We start from the raw sequence: 27,926 nt of genomic DNA on the forward strand, positions 1-27,926 counted from the left end.
AAATGTTTTAAGTTACTTTGTTTTGTGTATATAATGATTATTTAACTCAAAACAGAAGGCCAAACAATATACAGAAAACCTCGCCGCAAAGTTACAAAACTCAACTCAAAATTCTACCTTTTCCTGGGTTATTTGTATAGGTAATCATACGGTTTCGAGTTCAATTTGGAATTAATTTGCACGAGTGAGTTTTTCAAAAAGCTGAAATTGCACGAGCCGCTTCGGCGAGTGTAATTTCAGCTTTTTGAAAAACTCACAAGTGCAAATTAACTCCAAATTGAACGAGAAAAACCGTATGATTACTTAATAATATAAACATGAAAAAATTCGCGCGGAGGAAGTGCCGGAAGATCTTTCTTGGAGCCATTTTTTCTTATTTGAGAAAACTTTTTTCAAAGTTTCAACACAAAATTTTCGTCATCATTTTACCTGATATCATTTTCTTAGAAAAATTCCTATTATCTTTCAGTCAATCATAATCCAGAATTTTGATGTGTAATTTGCACTGGTGTTACACTTTTTGCACTGATGTTACACTTTTTGCACTGGTGTTACACTTGAACTGCACTGCTCTTAGCCAATCAGAATCGAGTAATTTTTTCATGTGTATTATTAGACGCTGAACAACCCGCCCCAGGAGCTACGCTTTTAGGCTGGCCTAAATCTATATATTAAACCTACATGGACAAAGTTCCAAAGTGTTTCCAACTCTGTTTCCAATACTGTAAATCCTCGAATTAGCACCCCCCCATTAATTAAGCGCCCCGTCATCTTCTCCTAAATTTGAAATAAGTGCCCCGGGCGCTAATTCGAGGATTAACGGTGTGCAGTTTGGAGAGCCATTTTATGTGCTTGTAGCCAATGTCTTTTGCAAAGAATGAGTTTCAACAGCTCAAGTGGCAGCTAACACAAGTGTTGGAAGCATCTTATTCTCTTCCTAAGTAGGCGTATTCCACATCCACCTGTAATTCTCAGACTAATTCCATGAAATTCTTAAGGGTGACGTGTTGTTAAAGCCGGTTTTTATGAAGTCTTTTGCTATTACTTTTGACAGCTGATAAACACGTATAGCATCAGTAATGTTGTTAATATTAACATTTGCTTACTGTCACTTGCATATTATAGTATACCAGGAGCCATAATCGGGGATGGAGACCGTAAGTCTCGGGATTCGCGCGCACCTATGATATGGGACAATTTTTCTATTTTTAGAACAAATTGCGCCATCCTGACGTCATATATCCGCGCGGATTCACGCACATGTCAGGGGCTCTCGAGTGGATGTTGTCACGTTGCGTGATCAAATGGTGAGAGTTGAGAGATTCTCTTGCGTATTTTTCACAGCGATGGCAGGGAATAAGGCAGGGAATACGAACCAGGGCGCTTATATGTAGTTTTATGCTCTGAGCTAACGGAAAAGGTGGGTTTTTTAGGGTCGAAAAAAAGACTCGCGCTAGGAATGAATAATAAGATCTGCTCACGTTAATTGTAAGCTTACGCGTACGTATCAAGTTAATTTGTGAGTTTCTCAGACAATGTTTAATCATAACCAAAACCTGTTTTGATGGTTTCTTATTGTCTCTGCTTGTTTGGTGAGTTTGCAAAAGTTTTTGAAAGGAAAGTCTGACGCGTACAATTAGCTCATTTGCATAGTGCATGCAGCTCGTGCACTTTCAAGTCCGATTCGGTGTTTTCAATTGTCAACAAATCTTGACAAAGATTTCTTTCGTTATCTTTTGTGCTGAGATGCTGCAACAAATTTCACGAATGCAAAAAAGGCTACTAACATCATGTGCGTTTCTTCAACATAAGCATGGTAAAGTTTTACACTGCGAACATGAAAATAGACAAGGAGTTTTGGTAACTCGATCATCAAAATCGAAATCGTTATTCCAAGTTGATTAAAGAAAGCGTCATCGTAACTTTGCTGGTTATTTCTGCTTTATTCACATATTTCTAGCTTAGCTTTTAATATGTTCTCAAAAATTTATCAATCTTACACATATTTAAAAACTATAGAGTTATTGTTTGAGTTCGATGTACGCTTTCACACGAAAGAGCGGCGGAAGTACAATTTGTCATGTTTACTGACTGTACTGAAAACACGCATCGGCGGGCGCTCTCATTCATTGACAACAGAGAATTTACTGGATTTTTACACTTATAAAACTGAGCAGTATCTACGAACGTAAAGTTATTGGGCCTTGGATGAAACATCAAGCGTTGCTTAAAATTCAAGCGAAACTCAAACTAGCAATTATTTTGTTTTACTTTTCGGTCGCGATAGACTGACAAATTCCTCGCAAGTGTGTGGCAAGAGGAGCTAGGAAACTATGAAGCCCTGAAGCTCTGCTATATCTAAATATATCCAGCTAGTTTTTTGCTGTGTAATGGAAAAGCTGTTAATCTTCAACATATGTGAAATTTAAAGTGGAGTAATGTACAGCTCATGTAAAAGAAGCATCCGTCGGAACACAACTTGGTCAGCGATATATATAAGCTTACAGCGGAACATACCTAAATTCGACACTGTCTTACTTCACTCAAACTGGAGCAGCTTACGACGAAAATACTTAAGCAAAATTCCAACAGACGTGAACGCGTTGAGTTGTGGGCCAAAAACATGATAAATTTCGGGAATTTCGGACGCCATTTCCTCCGCGCGACATCCGCAAAAATCCTCGCAGCATGTACGCGCGTGTACCGCAGGTGATGGCGCAATTTGTTCTAAAAATAGAATTATTGTCCCATATCATGGGGACAACCCTAATACTAGAAATGGCGCGCGCTTACGGTCTCCGTCCCCGATTATGGCTCCTGAGTATACTGTAGTTGTCACCACAGTGTTCATCCGGGTTATTTGCATAAGCACAATAGTACAACTTGCTTCACCTGCAATACACAGTAAGGATAATAGTCCCATATTTTAAAAGGGTATAAAAATGAATGCAGAAAAATTACACATGTATATCTTTCATTTGCTGCCCTTTCCCCTCCCCCCTACCCAACCCCAATAAAAATAGGCTACTTACCTAAATGTGGTGTCCAAGTGATATTTCTTGCTTTTCTGAAAAGGGTTTAAGAAAGAAAATGCCAGTTATAAATGGCATGCTTTCCTTAAAGAAACACTGGAGCTAAAATAATTCCTTTAACCTGAAAAATTTATTCTTATATACAGCATCTCCAAATTCTGGTAGAGTTACTGTACATGTAATTTTGAAACTCTATGAGGACTAGGAATTTAGGAAGATAAAAAGCACAGGAAATTCAAACCATTCTTTGTTTCTGCCAATAAATGTTCTGACTGTTTTCTATATGTGATTCAAATAGTTGCTTGCTACATTTAGGTACTTATTTGGTATATAAAGTTTCATCTTCAGCTAAATTAATTGAAAGGCCGTGTGCAAGAACTTCCCCTGGATTTCTCGGCCATTTTTGAAACTGCTCAAAACTAGCTGAATTTTGGCATGTGGGCTTCGTTTCACCTGAGAAACATTGCTCTGGAGTTTTTTTCGCTAGGTTTCTCTTCGTTCTCGAGAAATAACGTATGCAAAAAAGGCACACAGGTTGGAAAAACCGAGTGGTTTTATTGCATACGCAATATCTCGAGAACGAAGCGAACTTTAGCGCGAAAACTACGGGACATTGCTTAACATACCTGAACAAAACTGCATGCGAAATTTGGAGCGTTTTCGACAAAGTTCACTTTCGATTAAAATACCTGACGCCCCTTTCCCGCCGAGTCCTTCAAATAAACGAAGCCAGGCCTTTGTTATGATAAACAGAGCCGATCCTTTGTTATAACAGCCAAGCCAAGCATTTGTTATAAGTCGAAGTCGAAGTCTCGCCTCGGTTTATTATAACAAAGGATCGGCCCGCCGCGACCGCAAGGACTTTGATTTCATTTAGAAACCAGCAAAATGTCAATTTCACGCAACTTATATAAGCTCAAATTTGTTGATTTCAGGTCAAAAGTGGTTAAAATGTTGACTCATGTTAACGCGCGACGGCAAGGATATTGATTTCTCTTAGAAAGCAGCAAAATGTCAATTTCACGCAACGTAAAAGCTCAAAAATGTCGATTTTAGGTCAAAAAAGGTTTAAATGTTGATTTCACGTTAATCCGTGACGGGGAAGGTTGTTGATTTCACTTAGAAAACAGCAAAATGTTAATTTCACGCAACGTATAAGCTCAAAAATGTTGATTTCAGGTCTAAATAGGTAAAAATGCTGATTTCACGTTAACGCGTGACGACAAGGATGTTGATTTCACTTAGAAAACAGCAAAATGTTAATTTCACGCTGCGTATAAGCTCAAAAATGTCGATTTCAGGTCTAAATAGGTAAAAATGCTGATTTCACGTAACGCGTGACAGCGAGGATGTTGATTTCACTTAGAAAACAGCAAAATGTTAATTTCACGCAACGTATAAGCTCAAAAATGTTGATTTCAGGTCTAAATAGGTAAAAATGCTGATTTCACGTTAACGCGTGACAGCAAGGATGTCGATTTCACTTAGAAAACAGAAAAATGTTGATTTAACGCAGCGTATAAGCTCAAAAATGTTGATTTCAGGTCTAAATAGGTAAAAATGTTGATTTCACGTAACGCGTGACGGAAAAGTTGTTGATTTCACTTAGAAAACAGCAAAATGTTAATTTCACGCAACGTGTAAGCTCAAAAATGTTGATTTCAGGTCTAAATAGGTAAAATATGGCGGCCGGAAAATAGTGTTAACATCTGGAACTTACTTTGGTTATCTGCGACAATGATTATCTGCACTGAACAAATAAACATTAAATGAGCACTTTTCCAAATACAGCAACGTCTTAAGTGGCTGAAAATCACGAGATAAATACATATTTTTCGACAAACACGATGGTAGCTTTATGTCACGCACCGCCTAACTTCGAAATTCAAAATGCGCTGGTACCTCTTATGCCTGATGAGGATAACAACTCTTGTGGCTCTTTAGTTTTGGATTTAAGAATTTGATGACTTCACGTGAAAACGCTCTACAAATAGGGCAAACATTAAAAAATTAACCCTTCTGCGCAACATACGGGTGTCCGTACATCTGCATGTCCGCTGATCCCAGAAGTTCAAAACACTACAAATCATGCCGATATGACATAAAATCAACGCAACCTGAATCACAGATCTATGTTACAATCGATCGCTACTTGTTGGTCATTATTATGTTTAAATGAAAAAAGCCGAAACAATCTAGTTACCAGTTCGAGAAACGCGAGCAGAACGTGATCGCAATGCATGTCGGGAAGGGTCTTTACACCTCGTGCGCGGGAAAACATGGCGGTCGATACAAGACAAATTTTATAAGACAAAAACCAGTTTTCGCTTTCCAAACTTTGACACTAGCGACGCTTGGCAAATGGGCCACAACTCACGAGAGGGTATTTTTCTTGGGCAAGAGCTGCTCTTGGACTTTGCTGCCTGGCTCGATCTGACTTCGAACGCCGATAACACGATTACGGTATATCAGCTGCCTTCGAAGTTTCAGAACACATTTTGATTCTTTAAAACGTGCTGATGACTTACGGGTTTATCGAGGCTTTATGATGCCTCTCAACCACCTGGTCCCTTAACAAAATGCTTAAGATATTAGTTGACAGAGCTCTAATGCGGCACATCTCTTTTTTGTTCGATGGTATTTCGTTTGACGCTCGATCGATTCACGTGTTGTGTTCACGTCACAATAACCGATGTGAACAATCTGTTCCCAGATTTGCGCTCTACATACTATTTTCCTTTGACTTTAAGACAGCTAAGATTCAGTGGAATACACTATAAAGTCTGCCTGTTTGCTGTTCAACAAAATAATGTTTCTTTTGTTTTTTGTTCAACAAAAGATCTCCAAAAGATGCCGCTTGGAAAACTGAGTTTTTTGCAAACGTTACTTCTCGAGAACGAAGAGCGCCCCAGCCAAAAAAACTTCAGAGCAATGTTTCTCAGATAAAACGAAGCCCACATGCCAAAATTCAGCTATTTTTGAGCACTTTCAAAATGGCCAAAAAATCTAGGGGACATTCTTGCACGCGGCCTTTCATATCTCCCTCAGAGCTTTATTATCTAGCTCTCTGCACGCATTGCAGGCCTATGATGAGGGAACATAATATTATCTCCCTCGGAGCTTTTTTATCTAGCTCTCTGCACGCATTGCAGGCCTATGGTGAGGGAGCATAATGATCTCATACATAGTGAATTAAAAAAAAAAAAAAATCCAAAAAGGTTTCATGTAAATTTATATAAATGGGCTGATGATCACCTGCTGATTGTGCACATAATTTGTGGTACATGATCTATCTGTGTGCGGTAGTCAGTAGTATACTGGTTAATCAACTGAGTGTATCCTTTGCCTGTTATAAGATATTTCATTAGAGCCTTTTGTTCTATATTTTCTTGCATTAGATCAATATTGAAATCCCCAAGCATTACAGCTGGAACTGTAGGTTCTGAACTGAGCTGTGAAGATAAGTAAGAGCATGAATTAACTATGAAATTGTGACTTTAGTTTTCGAGCGACAGATACCAATGACACGCATATTTGGAATTGATTGGGTTAAAACCATAACAGTAATTTCTAAATTACTAAAGTTACATCTGTATGGAATTTAGTACAATTCAAAACATTAAAAGGTACACAGCAGTTCCATAGCAAGTTCTTATGTTAGACTGACCAAAGTCTTAGTCATTTCAGTAAAGCGTAAATTCACGAAGCTGATATGCATCATTTCTATCTGACAAGCAAAGTTTTGATTCAATGTGGAGGTGGAGCCTGAGCTGGAGAGATCCAACATTCTGAAACAAGGTTGTCGGTCTGTAACACTGCCAAAGGCACAAGGCACGCTTGTGTTCTTAGTCTGCTCATTTCACTTTTAACTTTCTCACTAATCTTTATTTTGAACTCGACGTAAGCTTCTTCAAAGCTACACGAGGTTGAATATGTACACGAGAGACTTGTTATCAGCATTTCCAGTACAAAATACATCCATAATACTGATCGATAGTATAAATCGCCGACAGACAGAAATCAACTCTGTAAAGACAACATCTAGCCATGACACAAAATGGCGAACGTCAGCTCTTTTGTGTTTAGAAAACCATGTGCTTTGTCAGATGACTACTTTCGGAATCGAGCAGCTTCTGAACGCAAGAATCTAATATTACTAGTATGCAAAAGTGCTCTTATAGTTTTTAAAAGAAAAAAAAAAACGATACAACAAGAGGGCTTACCTTAGCTTCTATATGACAAGGCATTCAGTTTATTCCTCCTCCGGGTGACATTAAGACATTTTCTAACGATTCCGTCGATTTGTCCACGGACCACGGTAGATTGACATTGTATCTTTCAAGATTTCGATGCAAGGATCGTCGCTTACAGGATTCCATTGTCGATTTGTCATAGCAAGTGCTCCTTAGCGTGAAAATTTTCCATTTTTCAACCCACGAAGGAATCCCTCTTTAGATCTCTTTACAGATCGAGCAAAAAATCATCTTTGACTTCCATGCCGTGTTACGCCATGTTGTTGGACAAAAATTTACGCCTTTGCAGTACCCTCATAAAACCAGTCAAACATATGCCAAGAAGTCCTTGAGACAAAAACAATACTTAGCAGGGGAGGTAGGAGGAAAATGTTTAATCCGGTTTTAATGAATAAACCAGACGCTTGCTGCGTGTACCCAGGCAGTCGTTATACTGAGAAGCACTAGCTATATTGCAATTGAGCTAAATGTTCTGCATTTGAAGTCGTAAGAAATTCAATCGAATCGATGTGCTCAAGCTATTCTGCCTTTGATTGCATTTCTTAGAATCGATTAATAGCTTGATACTAGTTTGGAGGTCTTTAGGGCGTGAAATGAGTCAAGGTCTTTATATCAACCTATAAACGTTTCGGTCTATTTTCCTTAGTCTTTGTCGTCGTCGTCGTTGTTGTTTTTTTTTGCATTTCCCAAGCAAGCGGGACATTTTGAATTTCTGAGTTATGGCGGTGCGTGACATTGAGCTACATCTACGAACGCGTTTGTCGAAAAACATACACTTATCTCGTGATTTTTGGCCCATTCAGAAGTTAAAGTATAAGGAAAAGTGCTTATGTAAATGCTCGTTTGCTCAATACAGATAATCAGTCGCCTAGATAGCCAAAGTAAGTTCCAGATGTTTACACTATTTTCCAGCCGCAATGTTTGTGTAGCGTGGAGGTACATCAACATGGCGGCTCCACACTGGGCTCTGTTAATTTGTGCAAAATATTTCGACGAATATCTGAGCTTTGGGAAAACGTACAGACTTAAAAATTGGAGAAGTGTCATCTTTATTAATCTCCTATAACATCACAATTTCTTGATTTTATCCACTAAATGGTTTTCGAATAATTTTTTTATTGCATCAGGATTGCGTGACAGTGCAAGCCAAGAATTGTTTTGCTGGGGTCAACATACATTAATTTCTTTCGGCTTAAATGTACAATAATTCGCTACATGGGTTTCATTCTTGTAAAGACACATAACTCTGTTACAAGAAAATAACGAGAGAATATCGTTTAGTTCGAGATTTCAACTTTGTTATACTTTCTCAGAACGTTTTACTTAGGTGTATTCGCACAGATACATTCGTAAACAAATCCTCTAACCTTTCTACTCTTGTTGCCCAGACGTTCTTGAGTTCGCGCTGGGATTCTACTTGCTTCACGATCACGTCTAAAAATACGATGACGCTTCTGAAGATGCTTTTTATCAAGTTGAAGAGTTGATAGCCCCGATTGATAGCTCCTTTAGTATAACATGATTCTTGATATATTCATTCAAAATGTTCGCTCGTAAATTGATCTCTCATAAGGCTTGCAGACCGACCAGTTCCGAAAACGCTTAACGTCTTTTAGTGTTGGTCTACCGCGAACGGTATGTTCGTTTGTATGTGATTTCATCGCCCTTGAACTCATGGAACCGTGCTAACCTTTCACGACGACAACTTCTGTAAATTCCATGTGCTGTACGCATGCACAGGTGACGCATGCGCTTTAGAGACCAGACGGCGATTTGTGACCGAACGAGGAAAAACAAGAAGATCTGTTAGATCTTATAACCGCGCTTTTAAAATTTAACTGTTTGCTTAGCACTACCGTCGGAACGGAGTGCACATTCCAAAGTAGTCATTGATGATTCTTTTCTTACTGTAGACATCACATCACTTGATCAACACAAACTGTATTATTGCACCATCAGTGGTAGCCATTGACAAATCTCCGATGACCTAATGGTCTTAATCTTTGTAGAACTTTCTTCGGGATATGTATGGGCATGAACGATATAAATGACACGATAATAACACTATTAACAACAGCTTTCTTTCTTAAAAGTCATGAGTAAATTTAATTGGTGTTTTCCACGAGTAAAGGGCTAGTAAAGTAGTCACACAAGTCATATAATTTAATAATAAAACTCTATCCCGACCGATGTATCGATTTTGGTCACTCCAGTGACCACAGATTGAAAACGTGACAGAAAATTGGCGTTACTTTCGATTCTCACCTAATTTGGACAGTGGGATGATCTCATCATTAGCCAATTACAGGCCATTTTTCAGCTCTTTTCGTCATATCCCCCCCTCGGGAGAATTTTGTCAAGTTACCTAATTTAGTATGCAAGCCACCGTAATGGCGGTCACCGTCGACGAAATGTTTATTTGCTCAAAATTGGGGCAAAATCTTTCGGAGATGGAAGTCAGGACATTTGTAAGGATACAGAAAGTAATTTGGGACTGGTTGCTGGCTTCTAAGGCTGAATTTATCCAGAAGTAAGCTGTATTTTCGTTTTCGTGCCGAAAGCCATGCGATGAAATATTATCGGCGTGTTCTGCTGTCTTGTTCTGTTTTTCTCTTGGTGTTTTTTGTAGTCCGCCGAGGCCAGTCTTTCGTCTAAATCAGTTGAAAAAAGTTCGAAAAAGATATTCCCAGTCAAGTTTAAGCTCTCAGGCGATAATTCTGAAGTTTTTTGGCCGAAACGTCGGCTTTGTTATGTTCGTGTTTTTCGGTTGCTATGGGCGACCGTTGCTTCCTTTGTTAGGTGAAGTCTGGGGAGTGAGGTCACAAAAAAATTCTAATTAATTCTGGTTTTGTTCGATTTCGCTGAAATTTTAACACGACAAAGCTGGATTGTTAAGGAATAGATTTACCGTCTGCCGATGTGTGGTAGCTATTGATGCTGAAGTGTTATATCGCTTCGAAGTCAGGGTTTTGAAGAGATTTTTTTGCAACGTGTAGGTTCGGCGTGAAGGAAAAAATATCCGGAAAAGGTCATTTCATCGACGATTCAAACGAATATAAATATGTATATGTTCTGAGCTAAATTTCTGGTGAAAAAATATAATTTTTGACGAGCGCTGGGTTTTTAATTTTTCCCCGCGAAAGATGAGATTTATTAATGTTTCAACAGCTTTTGGCGAGTAAACATCACAGGTTGCGTGACTCAAAATTTGGCCGAGTGGAAGCTTGGGTCTGCTCGCACAGAAGTCGAAAAAAAACAAGAAGATCTGTTAGATCTTATAACCGCGCTTTTAAAATTTAACTGTTCGCTTAGCACTACCGTCGGAACGCAGTGCACATTCCAAAGCAGTCATTGATGATTCTTTTCTTACTGTAGACATCACATCACTTGATCAACACAAACTGTATTATTACACCATCAGTGGTAGCCGTTGACAAATCTCCGATGACTTAATGGTCTTAATCTAGAACTTTCTTCGGGATATGTATGGGTATGAACGATATCAACGACACAATAATAACACTATTAACAACAGCTTTCTTTCTTAAAAGTCATGATTAAATTTAATTGGTGTTTTCCACGAGTAAAGGGCTAACAAAGTAGTCACACAAGTCATAAAAAAACCCTATCCCGACCGATGTATCGATTTTGGTCACTCCAGTGACCACAGATTGAAAACGTGACAGAAAATTGGCGTTACTTTTGATTCTCACCAAATTTGTCGTATCCCCCCCCCTCGGGAGAATTTTGTTAAGTTAGCTAATTTAGTATGCAAGCCACCGTAATGGCGGTCGCCGCCGGCGAAATGTTTATTTGCTCAAAATTGGGGCAAAATCTTTCGGAGATGGAAATCAGGACATTTGTAAGGATACAGAAAGTAATTTGGGACCGGTTGCTGGCTTCTAAGGCTGAATTTATCCAGAAGTAAGCTGTATTTTCGTTTTCGTGTCGAAAGCCACGCGATGAAATATTATCGTCTTGTTCTGTTGTCTTGTTCTGTTTTTTCTCTTTGTCGTTTTTGTAGCCCGCCGAGGCCAGTCTTTCGTCTAAATCAGTTGAAAAAGGTTCGAAAAAGATGTTCCCATTCAAGTTTAAACTCTCAGGCGATAATTGTGGAGTTTTTTGGCCGAAACGTCGGCTTTGTTATGTTGGTGTTTTTCGGTTGCTATGGGCGACCGTTGCTTCCTTTGTTAGGACAAGTCTGGGAAGTGAGGTCACAAAAAAATTCTAATTAATTCTGGTTTTGTTCGATTTCGCTGAAATTTTAACACGATAAAGTTGGATTGTTAACGAATAGATTTACCGCCTGCCGATGTGTGGTAGCTATTAACGCTGAAGTGTTATATCGCTTCGAAGTCAGGGTTTTGAAGAGATTTTTTTGCAACATGTGGGTTCGGCGTGATTTTGTAATCTGAGGTTTCGGTTGACCCCGAAGGAAAAAATATCCGGAAAAGGTCATTTCATCGACGATTCAAACAAATATAAATATGTATATGTTCCGAGCTAAATTTCTGGTGAAAAAATATAATTTTTGACGAGCGCTGGGTTTTTAATTTATTCCCGCGAAAGATGAGATTTATTAATGTTTCAACAGCTTTTGGCGAGTAAACATCACAGGTTGCGCGACTCAAAATTTGGCCGAGTGGAAGCTTGGGTCTGCTCGCACCGAAGTCGAAAAAAAACAAGAAGATCTGTTAGATCTTATAACCGCGCTTTTAAAATTTAACTGTTCGCTTAGCACTACCGTCGGAACGCAGTGCACATTCCAAAGCAGTCATTGATGATTCTTTTCTTACTGTAGACATCACATCACTTGATCAACACAAACTGTATTATTGCACCATCAGTGGTAGCCTTTGACAAATCTCCCATGACTTAATGGTCTTAATCTAGAACTTTCTTCGGGATATGTATGGGCATGAACGATATCAACCACACAATAATAACACTATTAACAACAGCTTTCTTTCTTAAAATGCATGATTAAATTTAATTGGTGTTTTCCACGAGTAAAGGGCTAGCAAAGTAGTCACACAAGTCATAAAAAAACCGTATCCCGACCGATGTATCGATTTTGGTCACTCCAGTGACCACAGATTGAAAACGTGACAGAAAATTGACGTTACTTTTGATTCTCACCAAATTTGTCGTATCCCCCCCCTCGGGAGAATTTTGTTAAGTTAGCTAATTTAGTATGCAAGCCACCGTAATGGCGGTCGCCGCCGGCGAAATGTTTATTTGCTCAAAATTGGGACAAAATCTTTCGGAGATGGAAATCAGGACATTTGTAAGGATACAGAAAGTAATTTGGGACCGGTTGCTGGCTTCTAAGGCTGAATTTATCCAGAAGTAAGCTGTATTTTCGTTTTCGTGTCGAAAGCCACGCGATGAAATATTATCGGCTTGTTCTGCTGTCTTGTTCTGTTTTTTCTCTTTGTCGTTTTTGTAGCCCGCCGAGGCCAGTCTTTCGTCTAAATCAGTTGAAAAAGGTTCGAAAAAGATGTTCCCATTCAAGTTTAAGCTCTCAGGCGATAATTGTGGAGTATTTTGGCCGAAACGTCGGCTTTGTTATGTTGGTGTTTTTCGGTTGCTATGGGCGACCGTTGCTTCCTTTGTTAGGACAAGTCTGGGAAGTGAGGTCACAAAAAAATTCTAATTAATTCTGGTTTTGTTCGATTTCGCTGAAATTTTAACACGATAAAGCTGGATTGTTAAGGAATAGATTTACCGCCTGCCGATGTGTGGTAGCTATTAACGCTGAAGTGTTATATCGCTTCGAAGTCAGGGTTTTGAAGAGATTTTTTTGCAACATGTGGGTTCGGCGTGACTTTGTAATCTGAGGTTTCGGTTGACCCCGAAGGAAAAAGTATCCGGAAAAGGTCATTTCATCGACGATTCAAACAAATATAAATATGTATATGTTCCGAGCTAAATTTCTGGTGAAAAAATATAATTTTTGACGAGCGTTGGGTTTTTAATTTATTCCCGCGAAAGATGAGATTTATTGTTTCAACAGCTTTTGGCGAGTAAACATCACAGGTTGCGTGACTCAAAATTTGGCCGAGTGGAAGCTTGGGTCTGCTCGCACCGAAGTCGAAAAAAAAAAAACCACGGGTAAACCATGAACCGCGCTCGGCCCATGGCCGCGCGGTTAAAAAACCACGGGTAAACCATGAACCGCGCTCGGCCCATGGCCGCGCGGTTAAAAAAACCACGGGTAAACCATGAACCGCGCTCGGCCCATGGCCGCGCGGTTAAAAAAACCACGGGTAAACCATGAACCGCGCTCGGCCCATGGCCGCGCGGTTAAAAAAAAAAACCACGGGTAAACCATGAACCGCGCTCGGCCCATGGCCGCGCGGTTAAAAAAAAAAAACGGAGCCCAAATTTAAACCCAGGCCTCACTGCCTGGGTAATTGGTCAGAATGGAGTGAGTGAGTGAGTGCCATTGGACTGCCTACTAAGCTCATGAATGACGTAAATTACGTCATCCATGAGCAAAAAGGACAAAGGAGGCCTAGAGGGCATCAGATCTTAGATACGCGGTGTGAGTTTACATACATATTCACCCCTGTTGCTTTCTGCTAAACTATATAGACAATAATATGGGCGCTTTCCAAAAATCGGACACTCAGAAGAGCTAAAATTTTCCTTTATTTTACCTTGAGAATTCACAATTATTGACCAAGCGAACTTCCCATCCATAATTAGGCGGTATAAAATAGTTAGGCATTATGTATTGTAGCCTTATTTTGCGCATTTCAGAGGCAAAAACAAGAGCGAATGTATGGACTGTCCACCGGGACAAAAAAATGTGTCTGTTGTAGAGAGGAGTCCACTGTGGAGAGGTGACCGTTAGTGGAGGTTCGACTGTATAGTTTATATAGGTTTAAAAAAGAACCGGTAACAGGAGTGAATATGTACGTAAATTCTCAACACGTACCCATATAAGACTAGTGCCTCCTAGGCCTTCTTTTTCCATCCCAGTCATGCCCTGGTGCATGATGAAATTTTGCGACTGTCATCTCATTCTCGGTATTTACAGGAATTGGCTCTTAAGTCTTTGATGACACAAAGAAAAGTATAACTTAGCATAACTAAGGTTATTAGAAGCCTTAATAAAATAACGAAGATAACATATAGATTTAGCCAAGCCTAAAAGCGGAGCTCGTCAGTTATTTTTTGGAATGTTGTTACTAATGAAAACAATCCAACATGTACATGTACGTGAGGTAAACTGCGAGCGATTTTATAGTTTCAGCCCGAAATAGGATTACATCAGCAGATTGAGGTGTAAGATGGTGTGATGATGAAAATACAGCCATAATTTCAAGGATTCCAGGGGAGCCACCAAAAATGTTGATCACAGAACAGAACTGTCTTCTGTGCTTTTTGGTGGCATTCCTTGTTCTTTCTTATTGAGAAAGACAAGACATTGTTATTAATCATTATATTCTTTCTAAGTTAACATGGGGACTCCCACACAAAAGAAGTTTACAATTTTTGTTGTTGTGGGGTATGACTGAAATGCAGTGGTTACAAAATACGCATTCCCCAAATCTCTACCAAATGAAATCTCACAAAAATACCAAAATAGTATACACATGTAAAAAGTTTAAAAGGTTTGTTTTCTAACTTGATCCCCAAAGATAGTTAGCCATCTTCATTCTTGTATGGAGTCTCCTCCTGCTGAAAGGGTTTGCACCATATCTCAAAGTATAAGCAAAATCACTCTGGCATGAATGATAAATATGATATTTTGTTGCTGATCATGAATACTTGCATAGGCTTCTGATAATAATTTTATTATTCAATTCCAAAGTGATTTGTTCTTTTTCTCGACTGAGATTGTGGACTACAGGAGCTGTTATTGGGTACCATTAATTAATTTTGCTATGATTAAATTATACCAAGAATTATAAGTAAGCTATGAGTAAGTTGTATTATGTACGTGTACTTTGTCTGCACTACACAACCAAACGCATTCAAAGATTATGAGACATAGGTGCATATCCAAGATATTTTTTGATTGACACATCAATTAAAGATAATTTACAGCAAAATGGATAAACAATACATAAATATCCTACATGCACCAAAGCTGGACATGGGGTTATAAGGCAATCATTTAAACAACAGATTGAAATAATTTATAAATTAGAGAACACTATTTGTACAACACTAGGGAACAAATGAACCTTATTGGCCATTGCGAATGGCAAGGCTGTCGGTAGAATGTCACAAATTTCTCAACTCTTTCTTACTACAAAAATACTAATCCTGCAACTTTGCTTAAAACCCAGTTCTCCATTTCGTGTTGGCAAAATATTAATTTACGCCATGCCCAATGCAGGTTATCACAAAATTGATTTAAGAGCGACATAAACCAAGCACAATAAATATCATTTTTAAGCCAAAAAAGCAATTATTTAACTAAACCATGACATGATGAGTAACTTATCTCTAAGAAAAAATGATTAATTTAACAGACACTTTAAATAATTAGTTAATACATGTATCATAGGTGTTTCTTAATAATGTAATACAGTGTATCTGTCACGATGTTGCAGCTATGATATTACTACACACAGTATGGGTTGCAGAACTCAACTTCCAAGTCAGTTTGTTCAATGAACTTAGTGCAGAAATTATTATGGCATCAAGTTGCCTGTAAATATAGAGAAACCAAACAAAGCATTGCAATCTTAAGTAATAAATTATCGAACTCTTTTACATGTATGTACAATGTACTGTATGTTCCATTAATATTGGGAATCTCTCAGAAGCTGCATCTATGATGATTTAATTTACTCCCAGTGCATTTTTTTATGGAACTTTTCACACATTAATATCTCTGTCATAATAGTGGTCTCTGTGTTCTACAACAATTAGTACATAAGAACAATACACTCAGTAAGATACTTTTTTACAATAAAAATCAATCCCTATATGCAATCATAAGGACCTTGAATTTACATTTCTTTAGAAATATCTCAAATGGCCATGGTTGCTTTGAAAATCTTTGATGTTTTAATCCAGGCTGCCTATGTGTACACTGTTCATATATCGACTGACAGGAACAGGGATGTAATCATAGTGTATATTGCTGCTACTTGAACACCACTGAACATACAAAGACATATCAGTTATAATTTATAACCAACAGATGACATTCCTTTCATTGATATACAGTGTACTTCATTGTTAGTTGTTTATTGAGTGTCTACAGTAGTGAATCAAATGCTAGGGGGATTGTACCAAAACTTTCACAGTGGCAGGCTCTGCCCTGAGATGCAAAGCAAACATATATAATTGTTATGAACTTGGCGACTTGCTTTTGAGAGCACATGCAATTTGCTTTAAACAAGAAACTGGACTATTGCAGTACAACAATGTGCACAGTCCCAATCAAAGGGCCATCCAGGCTGAAAATCAGACTTTGTCAGGATAAATACTGATGTTCTTGTTGGCTTAATCTGAATGTGCAGTTCCAGAAGATATGCACACCCAACACCCACCATGGCCAGTCATTAGAAATTCCAAAGTAACAGGAGGAGGGAGCCCTTAGAGAAAAAAACCTCTATATGTGGGGTATGAATCTTTTCTTGAAAAAAAAAACAATGTCTGAGAAATCATTAATTACAAAATAATGTTTAAGAAATATCTTACCTGATAATTCCAACTTTCAGAAAATTTTGTAATCTAGACTGTCTGGCCAGTTCATATATTTGACAAGTTGACACTAGGCATATTTGTAAATTTGTGTGCATCAGCATCACATTACTATGTAGTTGCATTGGTCAACTAAAAACAGCATAATTTGGTTAATTTATAAACACTGTACATTATTAGGTTGAAATATTGGTGTAGATCGTTGCACACCAACAGATACAGAAACTATTGGCAGCTGAATCATAACAAGTGAAAAATCGTGCATGAGACATTTACATGTACATGTAACAGCCCTCCACCTCAGAACCATCACAGATATGATATGATATTTTTAAACTCTCTGAAATTTCAGATTATTCAAGATTAACATGCACGTACATCATCAAGGGCAACCCTAAAACACTGAAGCCGGAAACCGTAATCCGGAACCAGAAACCAGAATCTGGAATCCAGATATTATGAATGATGATAGGAATAATTCACTTCAGCAATGTCTAATAAATATATATGGGGAAAAATTATTTTGCTGTTATTTATTTTCTTGGCTTTACTTCAGCCACAAGCGGTAATTGCTAAAAAATTATTGACTGCTTCTGAACAACCCTTAGCTATACATCTGGCCCGATTGTTCAAAAGCTGGATAAAGCTATCCATTGGGTAAATCACTATCCAGTCAGGGTTAGTGATTTTTTGGGTGGATAGAGTTGCTCATAGTCTGCGAGCAGGCTCTGGTATCTGTCTCTGGTGTCTAAGCAGGCTAAATAAGAGTCTAGTGTTTTTCTGCATTGGCATGTGAGCGAGTGCCTTCATGTGGCTTTGCCACTAATGCCCACGGCCCAAACAAGGGAGTCTGCTCATAGGCTAAGTTACCCATCTTTTGTTCAACCTGGCCCTGGTGAAAGCACGGTTCTTGTCTAGATCAAATTGCTCCAAGAAGACTGGTGAGTAGCACAATAACAACATGTCATTGCAGTGAGTTTCTGGCAGTCTTTTAGCATCTTTTAACAACATGTGGTCCAATCTGTTAGCAAGCGAGAAGCAGACGAAAGTAAGTGTGCAACATTTACATAAATTGTTGTAATATGATGGCCGCCAAGAATATGAACTGCTGATTTGTCACAGTATCAGTGTGGAAATAGTGTTGATCTGGAATTAGTCTCGCATCTGTTGGAAAAATAAAATTTTATATTTAGATGAGCCAGGTTAGCCTTTGGACTTCGAAAGTGGGGGCGTGACTGTCAATGTACAGGGGGCTGCCACTGACGGACATCCTGTTCTCTATGACATTTTCTATCTTGTTCAGTATCTACTAGACATAAAGGGTAACTTTATACCTTCGCTAAATTGCAGATCACTTATTAAACAACATAGGCACGCAAGGCGTGCAAGAGTTATTTTTTTGTGTGAAGTGTTGGAAATAGGAGCATTCATGGTACAGTAATGATTTGGTTAATTTGACAAGTTTTTTTGGTTGCGATGTTACATTGGTCATGGTAAGATAGATAGAGACGTAAAAAGATAGAGACGTAAAAACCGTCCAGAAATGAAAGCTTCTTTTTTGTTTAATATCCTGGAAACAATAGCCGATAACTTGTCAGCTCTAACTGAATTTACTCCCATATAAAAAAACAGCAGTATTAAGTTACCATTTGTTTCTAAAGATAGCAAACATCTCGTGGGAAAGAGTGGTGATGATTCGTCTGCTCTAATTGAATTTACTCCCTTGTGAAAAACAAGAGTGTCAAATTACACATTGTAACTAAAAAACAAAAATATCTTGTTATATTTGCATGCAACAAGAACAAAACAATCATTACCCACACTTACTATTGTAAATGTTTAAGAACTGTTTCAAATCTAAAGTCTCGTCTCCTCTGAAACATGTCCTAAGAACTAGAAGCGATGATTCGTGACCTCTAATTGAATTTGCTCCTTGTGAAAAACACAAGTATCAAGTTACCTTTGTAACTAAAAATAAAAATATCTCGTTGCATTTGCATACTACTAGCTCACGAACTGTTTCAAACCTCAAGGCTCATCTTGAACTTCATTTAACTAAAATCCTCAGCCGAACCCACAGAAAATGTCAAAGTAAACCCATATATGAATACTTCCTCCTCTTTTATAGAAGAATAAATATGGCCGTTCTGAACTCTATCGGGATCAAAACTTCTCATGCACATACCATTTACCTTTACAACAAGAAATTTGATTGGCTGTTTATAGTAGATCCAATCTGATTGGTGTGACATACATACATCTCTCACTCACTCACTCACTCATCCATTGACCCGTCCATAACATACCCGATGTGCCGACTAAGAAATTTTTTTTACAAAAAAAAACTCAAAAATGGCAACAAGAAGATCTTTTAGATCTTATAACCGTGTTTTTAAAATTTAACTGTTTTGTTAATACTACAGCCACAACGCAGTGCACATTCCAAAGCAGTCCTTGATGATTCATTGATTACTGTAAACACATCACTTGATCAACACAAACTGTTATAACTTATTGCACCATTGCTGTTAGCCTTTGTGAAATCTATGATGACGCAATGGTCTTAATCTGGAAGTTCGCTCGCGATATGCCCATGAATGATACAAAAGGAAACAAGTGTCACGCTATTAATAAACAGCTTTGTTCCTGAAAAGTCAAAATTTAATTTGTTTGTGCTTTGAAGTAGTTACGCAAGTCACACAATCAGAGGGTTTACGCTATCCACAGCTAATTTTAGAACAGTTGTGTTTTTTCTCCTAGCACTAACTTAAACGTTGCAAGTTCTGGCATGCTCTTGTTTACCTTGGCAATTATTTAATTTTTCTTCAAATCTCTTAACTCACTGCAATGAAACAGCCAAAGAATTTGCTTCATTTGCCGACACCCACAGGAAAACTCGCAAAATTGCAAATAAATTAATGACCATAGCTTCTGGCAAAATAAGCTTGCAAAGTAAACACGATCTTATTTGTCAAGTAGTGAAAATGAAAGCTGCAACGTCAGCGCATTCCATGGCTGACATATTACCCTTTTTTAGTGTTTTTAGCATATTTATTATTTCCCTTTGAATCCAACGCTTCGATAAAACCAAAAGAAACTATATTTTACACACAAATATAGAATACAATAACATTGTCCTTGTATTAATGTTTCAATAGCTTTTGGTGAATAAACATCACAGGTTGCATGATTCAAAATTTGGCCGAGAGGAAGTTTGGATCTGGTCACTGACAAAAAAAAAAACCACGGGTAGAACATGAACCGCGCTCTGCCCATGGCTATGTGGTTAATTACCAGCAAGCTTATTTTAGACGTTCTCAGGGTGCTTGGAATAAAATAACGACGCACTTTACTAAGATTCTCATAATCATAGCCCTCACTAGAAATAACGGTTGCACAAATTTCAACAGATGGGGAATTTTTGTTTCAAAAAAGGTTAAGTTTGAGGTCCTTTTTACTTGGCTGCTTATTTTTTACAGGCAAAAACCTAAGCAAAACAAGTTTTGAGTACTCGAAGAACTTGTTTTCTTTGATTTGTGGATTCCAGTTTCCGGTTTGTGGATTCTGGTTTTTGGTTCTGGATTCCGGATTCCAGTTTCTGGGTTTTAGGGTTGCCCCATCTTTAACAGTGTGTTTGCTTTACATTCAGTATACACATGGCTGTTATCCAGCATAGGCAGACTTATAAGTTTACCTTCAAAAATAAATTCCAAACAACTATTGCATCTGTCATTACCTATTCTTGTGATGAAATGACTCAAAATCCAAGTACAAGAGTCAAAAGCATAAAACAAACTTACCCGATAATGCTTACAATTCCTCTTACTGTCTGCATATGCCGTCCATAACCTGGTACTGCCTGGACAATGTACTCATTATTTTTCTGATAACACCTTTTAAAACTTCACTGTTATATAATTTGTCCTGAAAAAGCAATACATCAAATGTTATGCCTTTGGCATTCACCAAATACCTTTACATGATGTACAATGTACACCATATCAAAATTCATTATTCTTTTTACTTTCACTGTAACTTTTTTGGGTTATTTTCCCTCACTTGAAGACAGGACTTCCACATTAGGTGATAATTTGCCTCTGGAATCTCTATAAATTCACAGGGAGTGATAACAATTAAATCGTGACTAATTTTAGCAAAGGAGGCATTCAAATGTCAGATTTTAATGTTAAGTCTATAACTTTACAATACTCTCCATATCTATCTATCTATCTATCTATCTATCTATCTATCTATCTATCTATCTATCTATCTATCTATCTATCTATATATATATATATATATATATGTATATATATATAGGCAATTGTGGAAAACGAGGACGGACAACTTCGAGCGAAAAAAAAATATATATACAGTAAAAAATCTAAGAAATCTAAAAAAAGGTTTAAAAATTTAATAAAAATAAACGTTTCGGTCAAAGACCTTCATCAGTTGCAGTGCAAGTGAATAATAAATTACAATAACCTTAAATAAGTTTACAGTATAAAAAATGACATCATATTACAAAGATGATTACATAACAGGGCGTGGTAACACATGAAAACGAAAAAATTAACCAATGATAAACAATCGGTGATTACTAAGCGAGATACTATGACAATGCGGTACAAAACTCAAAAGACACAAACCAAATAAGAATAAATAATCGAATATAATACAAATAAGATTAATATCAAAAAAGTAACGCGATTCGTCGAGTCCGCCGAAAGTGTGAAGGGACCCGCGTGTAAAATATTCAATGTTCAAAAAAGGCGGTCCCAAAATCCCCAAACAAAGCCCTTGAAACTATGCCGCGGCAAGGCACAACAGGCGCCCTAAACAGGGCCCTTAAACAACAATAATGTAATAAATTCCCCGATGGGGGCCCCTGAGAAAACCTAGCGCTAACAAAGCTAACAAGATCCAAGGTCAGGGCCTTTGAACACCTGAACTAAGATAACCGCCAAATTTGCAAGTTATTTTTGCGCTAATTGTAGTTTATTCTTTTTTTCGAGTGGAATTCCTGACGTTTGTTCAAGCCAAAAGGTGCCAGAGAGAACAACTGTGCACTCCAATATGCCTCTTTAGTGATTAAAAGCTTTTCGATGTTACTTGTATTGTTTGCATTTATCTGCACTTGATCAATACACTGGAAAGAAAAGTCGTTTAAGTCGTGCGGTGTTCTGTTGAAATGCACCGCTACCTCACAAGTCTTTTTCTTGGTCAGCATAGCAGACTTGTGGTTGCGAAATCTGACTCTAAAATCTGTTGTTGTAGAGCCAATGTATTGTAAGTTACATTTCTTACACGAAGCCAAATAAATGATATTTTTTGAATCACAGGAAAGTTTCAATCGTATCTTATAGCTCTTGCCTGTTTGAATCCAACCCCAAATTAAAAGAATTTTTTCCGCCAAATTCCATCATAGCCTCTTTTCGAAGATCTAAAAACCTTAAGGAGTTGTTAGCGCCATCTCGTTATGGCTCTAACACTAAGATTGAAGAGGTTGTTGAGGTTAAGGGTTGCTTTAAATGCAAAAGAACAAGATGTGATCTCTGTCGCAACTACTTTGTTGAATCAAATTCTTTCCAAAGTTTTCAAACAGGCAAGAGCTATAAGATACGATTGAAACTTTCCTGTGATTCAAAAAATATCATTTATTTGGCTTCGTGTAAGAAATGTAACTTACAATACATTGGCTCTACAACAACAGATTTTAGAGTTAGATTTTGCAACCACGAGTCTGCTATGCTGACCAAGAAAAAGACTTGTGAGGTAGCGGTGCATTTCAACAGAACACCGCACGACTTAAACGACTTTTCTTTCCAGTGTATTGATCAAGTGCAGATAAATGCAAACAATACAAGTAACATCGAAAAGCTTTTAATCACTAAAGAGGCATATTGGAGTGCACAGTTGTTCTCTCTGGCACCTTTTGGCTTGAACAAACGTCAGGAATTCCACTCGAAAAAAAGAATAAACTACAATTAGCGCAAAAATAACTTGCAAATTTGGCGGTTATCTTAGTTCAGGTGTTCAAAGGCCCTGACCTTGGATCTTGTTAGCTTTGTTAGCGCTAGGTTTTCTCAGGGGCCCCCATCGGGGAATTTATTACATTATTGTTGTTTAAGGGCCCTGTTTAGGGCGCCTGTTGTGCCTTGCCGCGGCATAGTTTCAAGGGCTTTGTTTGGGGATTTTGGGACCGCCTTTTTTGAACATTGAATATTTTACACGCGGGTCCCTTCACACTTTCGGCGGACTCGACGAATCGCGTTACTTTTTTGATATTAATCTTATTTGTATTATATTCGATTATTTATTCTTATTTGGTTTGTGTCTTTTGAGTTTTGTACCGCATTGTCATAGTATCTCGCTTAGTAATCACCGATTGTTTATCATTGGTTAATTTTTTCGTTTTCATGTGTTACCACGCCCTGTTATGTAATCATCTTTGTAATATGATGTCATTTTTTATACTGTAAACTTATTTAAGGTTATTGTAATTTATTATTCACTTACACTGCAACTGATGAAGGTCTTTGACCGAAACGTTTATTTTTATTAAATTTTTAAACCTTTTTTTAGATTTCTTAGATTTTTTACTGTATATATATATTTTTTTCGCTCGAAGTTGTCCGTCCTCGTTTTCCACAATTGCCTATATATACATACATACATACATACATACATACATACATACATACATACATACATACATACATACATACATACATACATACATACATACATACATACATACATACATACATACATACATACATACATACATACATACATACATACATACATACATACATACATACATACATACATACATACATACATACATACATACATACATACATACATACATACATACATACATACATACATACATACATACATACATACATACATACATACATACATACATACATACATACATACATACATACATACATACATACATACATACATACATACATACATACATACATACATACATACATACATACATACATACATACATACATACATACATACATACATACATACATATATATATAACCTCTCAATTATTGCACCTGTAGACAGAAGGTGTGCTGGGGGAAGAGATGTTCTAAATTTTCCCCCCTCACCTGTAATAGGATGACTGTTATGAACTACGATTCGCAACCAACACCAACATCAGGTTATGTACATGTATACACATGTATATTTTGTTGTCTTCTATAATCATAAACAAATAAAAATTTAAAACCCTCCGTAAAGCTCTCAATAACCCCTGCGAAATAAATTCCCAGTAGTCTGGGAATTCCTAGGAATTCCAAGTTATTCCAAGACATGCAAATTATGCTTTATCCAAGACCTTGGAATTTCTGGGTATATTTGGGAATAGTGGAAGTATGACTGGGAATTATTGGGAATTCCTAGGAATTCCAAGTTATTCCAAGCCATGCAAATTATGCTTAATCCAAGACCTTGGAATTTCTGGGAATATTTGGGAATAGTGAAAAGTATGACTGGGAATTATTGGGAATTCCTAGGAACTCCTATTATTTCCCAGACTGTTTTAAAAAATGTGTTTGGAATACCTAGGAATTTTTGGGAATAGCTAAAACACATGAAATATTGTTGGAAATTTCTATAAATTAAAGATGAACTCAGTGCATGAATCAGTTTCTGTGAATTAGTAAAAATCAACACTATCATTTCTCTGGAGTTCCATACCTTTTTATTGTTGTCAAGCTCCAAGATAATTATTTCCAAACAAATGTACATTAATTCCAGCTTAAGTCTGACAACTCAACATAAAACTATAGCACTGATAACATTGCTTTTTAGATCCAACATGATTTGTTAGTGTATACGTGCCCGTATGGACCCTTAAATCAAACACCCAGAGTTTAACTGATAGAAAAATGGATGCTGTTAGATTTGATAAATAGATAAAGCAAAAAATTCTGTCAGCATAAATGAATATATATTATTTACAATTTCAATAAAACCAAAAGTATATATATGCACGTATATATTTAATATAATTGTAGATTCACACACATACCCATTACAGCCCACTGTTGAACAATTTTTGACTTGATCCTTTATGACTTTAGGAAAAAGAAGAAGACATCTCTCACAGATGTCATAAATGAAAAGCTCACAGTTTCCACACACTTGCTGTACATTTGTAAAACTGTACTGTGACATTCTCTGGACAAATTACCGGTAGTTTCATTAAAACAAGGATATCTTTAGGAGCCTCTCATTGTCATACAATGTCTTGAAATTAAGGCCAGAATAGCCATACAGGCATATTCTTTGGCAGAACAATTAATGTTTTTTCTTGGGAACCACTAGTTTCACTTTCATCTGGGGAGTCCAGTGAATGGCCATCAGTGTCAGAGTTCTCAATTTCTTCAGAGGAGTCGGAACTGAAACTTCAACATCATTACCTGAATCACTGTCTGTGGACAAATCTGAGTTGTTGTGTATTACATCAATTGGTATTTCTGTAGTCTTTTCAGGTATAGGCAACTTGGTTTCATCAAATGCTTCTGTGAAGCTTCAATTCTTGCATAAAGGTTCACTCCATAATCCATCAAAGTCATCCACAACATTTTTGCCAACAGCCATCTCACTCAGGTGAGCCGAAAACTCTGAGGTGTTCTGTTCATGGTGCTGGAAATGATCTCCAGGAAAAAGGGATGCAAGAGAGGGAGATGACGTCAACTGGCCTGTGAAGACTGCTTTAAGCGATTTATGTGGTCGAATCTTGTAGATTTTGGTATGGGTATAGTGGGATCATCAATATGTTTCTTGTATTTCCTTGTCCTTGCGGTCACTTTAATTCATGACACAACAAAATCAAAAGAATCAAAAAGATTATGAGTCAGTGAGAAACAAATAAATAACTGACATAAATAAATGACAGTGCAAATAAAAAACCCCTACATCTTGATGTATTGAAAAGACTATAGATCTCATATCATGTTAATCCTTATAAATAATTCAAAGGAAAAAATGACAAGCATTGCAAATTTATACTTGCTGCATTGTGCTGACTGGGTGTTGAAACACGTGGGCTCTCAAAATAGATTTGGTGGACTAATACAACAAGCTTAAGCTTATTTCGCAGAATTTATCTCGTTTCCTCAGGTCGATCTGAAACCTTTTAGGTGAATTTCGGAATTTTGGGGTTTTTAAAGAGCACACAATGCATTGCTTAGTTTGATTTACTTACAATTATAGCTTATCATAACAGAAAATCCCTATAAAATTGGATTCCTTACCTTTGCAGTGAACTTGATTTAAGTGCCTCACGATCCTTTGTTATCTCGACAACCATCGAGAACAGATCAACCAGTTAAAGTACGTTCCATTTTCCTCCTTGATTTCTTCGTAAAACGTTTGTGTAGTTTTTTCCTTTTGAAGCAAGACCGTTCTTTCAGAAGACCACCAAAACAGCGTGGAAAGGGAAACAGACTTGCCATTGAAAGCGACCGGTCCGGCAACCTCGTGTAGCGTTGCACTTTCGTCCTGCGTGGCAGACATGTCTAACACCTTTTGACCAATTGTATGTGTTGTTGTTTCTTCCAATGAAAATGCGTTGTGATCGTGTCCTCTGAGATTATTTTACTAGGGGACGGGACGGTGTTTGCCAGTTGAAAGCTCGAAACCTATCGATTGTGATTTTTATCGTGAGGGTGTTTTGCCGGATCTTTCTGCATGTTCCGAAACACATTTACAGCTGCCTTTGAAGCCTAATATTGTTGGTAAGAAGCTTTGTGAAGTGTAGTGTATTGTATTATGTTGTTTGTAGAAATGGAGTGAGCAATTTATATGGCTCAAGTCTACGAAGCCATTTCGACATGTTCATCAGCAATGTAAGTTTTGTTGATCGTGTTGCTTTCAAGCGGCACGAACTGAGCTGGCACTAGTTTGTATAGTCCACACTGTTGTGTTTTGAATTTTGCAATTAAGATCTGCCTCCGTCACGGGCATAAAGAAACGCTGTCGTGCAGACAGAGCAAATTTTCACTCAGCTTATTACCACCTTGTATCGCCAAATGCCATCAAATATACAGCTTAGTTGGATAAAAATGCTATAGAGCAAAGCAAAAACAGTAGTTTCGAAATAATGTGCCGGATTGCAAGGATTGAAATTGGTTACAGTTCAAGAAATTTGAGTTTAGTTCAGGATGTCAAGAAATCGAGTTTACCATTCTTGTGACAGTTTGAACTTTCGAGCCTTTATTTTGTCTGGTATTTCTTTGCTTCTATCAGTATTGGGAATGATTTCTACCGATGTTAAAGTAAGCTTAAAGTAATCTCCTGGGCACAATCATGAAAACAAATGCACAATACATTTCCCTGAATGTTTCCTACCAAGCAGTCTCTAAAAATAAATTAAAATAGGTCACCATGCTTGCAAAAGAGATATGATGTACCAGTCTTACCCTATTTTGCCAGGTCTTTTAAATAGTACTATTCATTTATTTTATCACTCCGCATTACATTTTGCGGTGGCTGGAAGGTACAGTTTTTTGATGAACTTTGATAGGCATACATGAATTTTTGAGCATAAGGAACAACATAATAAACAACTTATGCAAAAGAATCGAAAATAATCCAAATAACATACAATCCATGAGTAATGATTTTGTTTTTGATGCTATTGAATAAGTGTAAAATTCTGCACTTGAAGCGTTCGCAATATAGTGCTAAGGAATCACCAGTTAAGGTCAGGGTTGTTTGTCCTTCTGTTCTTCTTTTCCTCTGTTGCTGACTTGCTACCTTTAAGCTGTTTGTTACGAAGCAGTGTTTAGTAGACACGCAGTGTGTATAGTCATCATGTGAGGCTGCTTGCTAGCCTAGGTTTTCTTTTCTATGCGGCTGGTCCAATTAGTACATATTATAGTTCACCACTGAATTTTCTCTGATTCTTATTGGTTTAAATGGATCACGT

The 27,926-nt window shown here is 37.5% G+C and overlaps 1 protein-coding gene across 5 annotated transcripts in view; it reads right to left on the bottom strand.

Moving 5' to 3' along the window:
- Nucleotides 1-1,538: 1,538 nt before the first annotated feature.
- The window catches only part of LOC145482746 (uncharacterized), a 36,318-nt gene continuing 9,930 nt past the window's right edge, over nucleotides 1,539-27,926 (bottom strand). Inside the window, exons 1-4 of one of the 5 annotated variants that reach the window (XM_081461386.1) lie at nucleotides 7,256-8,639; nucleotides 6,288-6,484; nucleotides 3,033-3,067; nucleotides 1,539-2,892 (exon numbers count right to left, since the gene is read on the bottom strand). In XM_081461386.1, coding sequence (XP_081317512.1) covers nucleotides 2,753-2,892; nucleotides 3,033-3,067; nucleotides 6,288-6,484; nucleotides 7,256-7,279 — 396 coding nt within the window. In that variant the 5' untranslated portion in view covers nucleotides 7,280-8,639 and the 3' untranslated portion in view covers nucleotides 1,539-2,752. The other 4 variants (XR_014048803.1, XR_014048804.1, XR_014048802.1 and 1 more) reach the window with 4 other exon arrangements.

Source organism: Orbicella franksi, chromosome 3, assembly GCF_964199315.1.
Source record: "Orbicella franksi chromosome 3, jaOrbFran1.1, whole genome shotgun sequence".
NCBI lineage: Eukaryota > Metazoa > Cnidaria > Anthozoa > Scleractinia > Merulinidae > Orbicella > Orbicella franksi.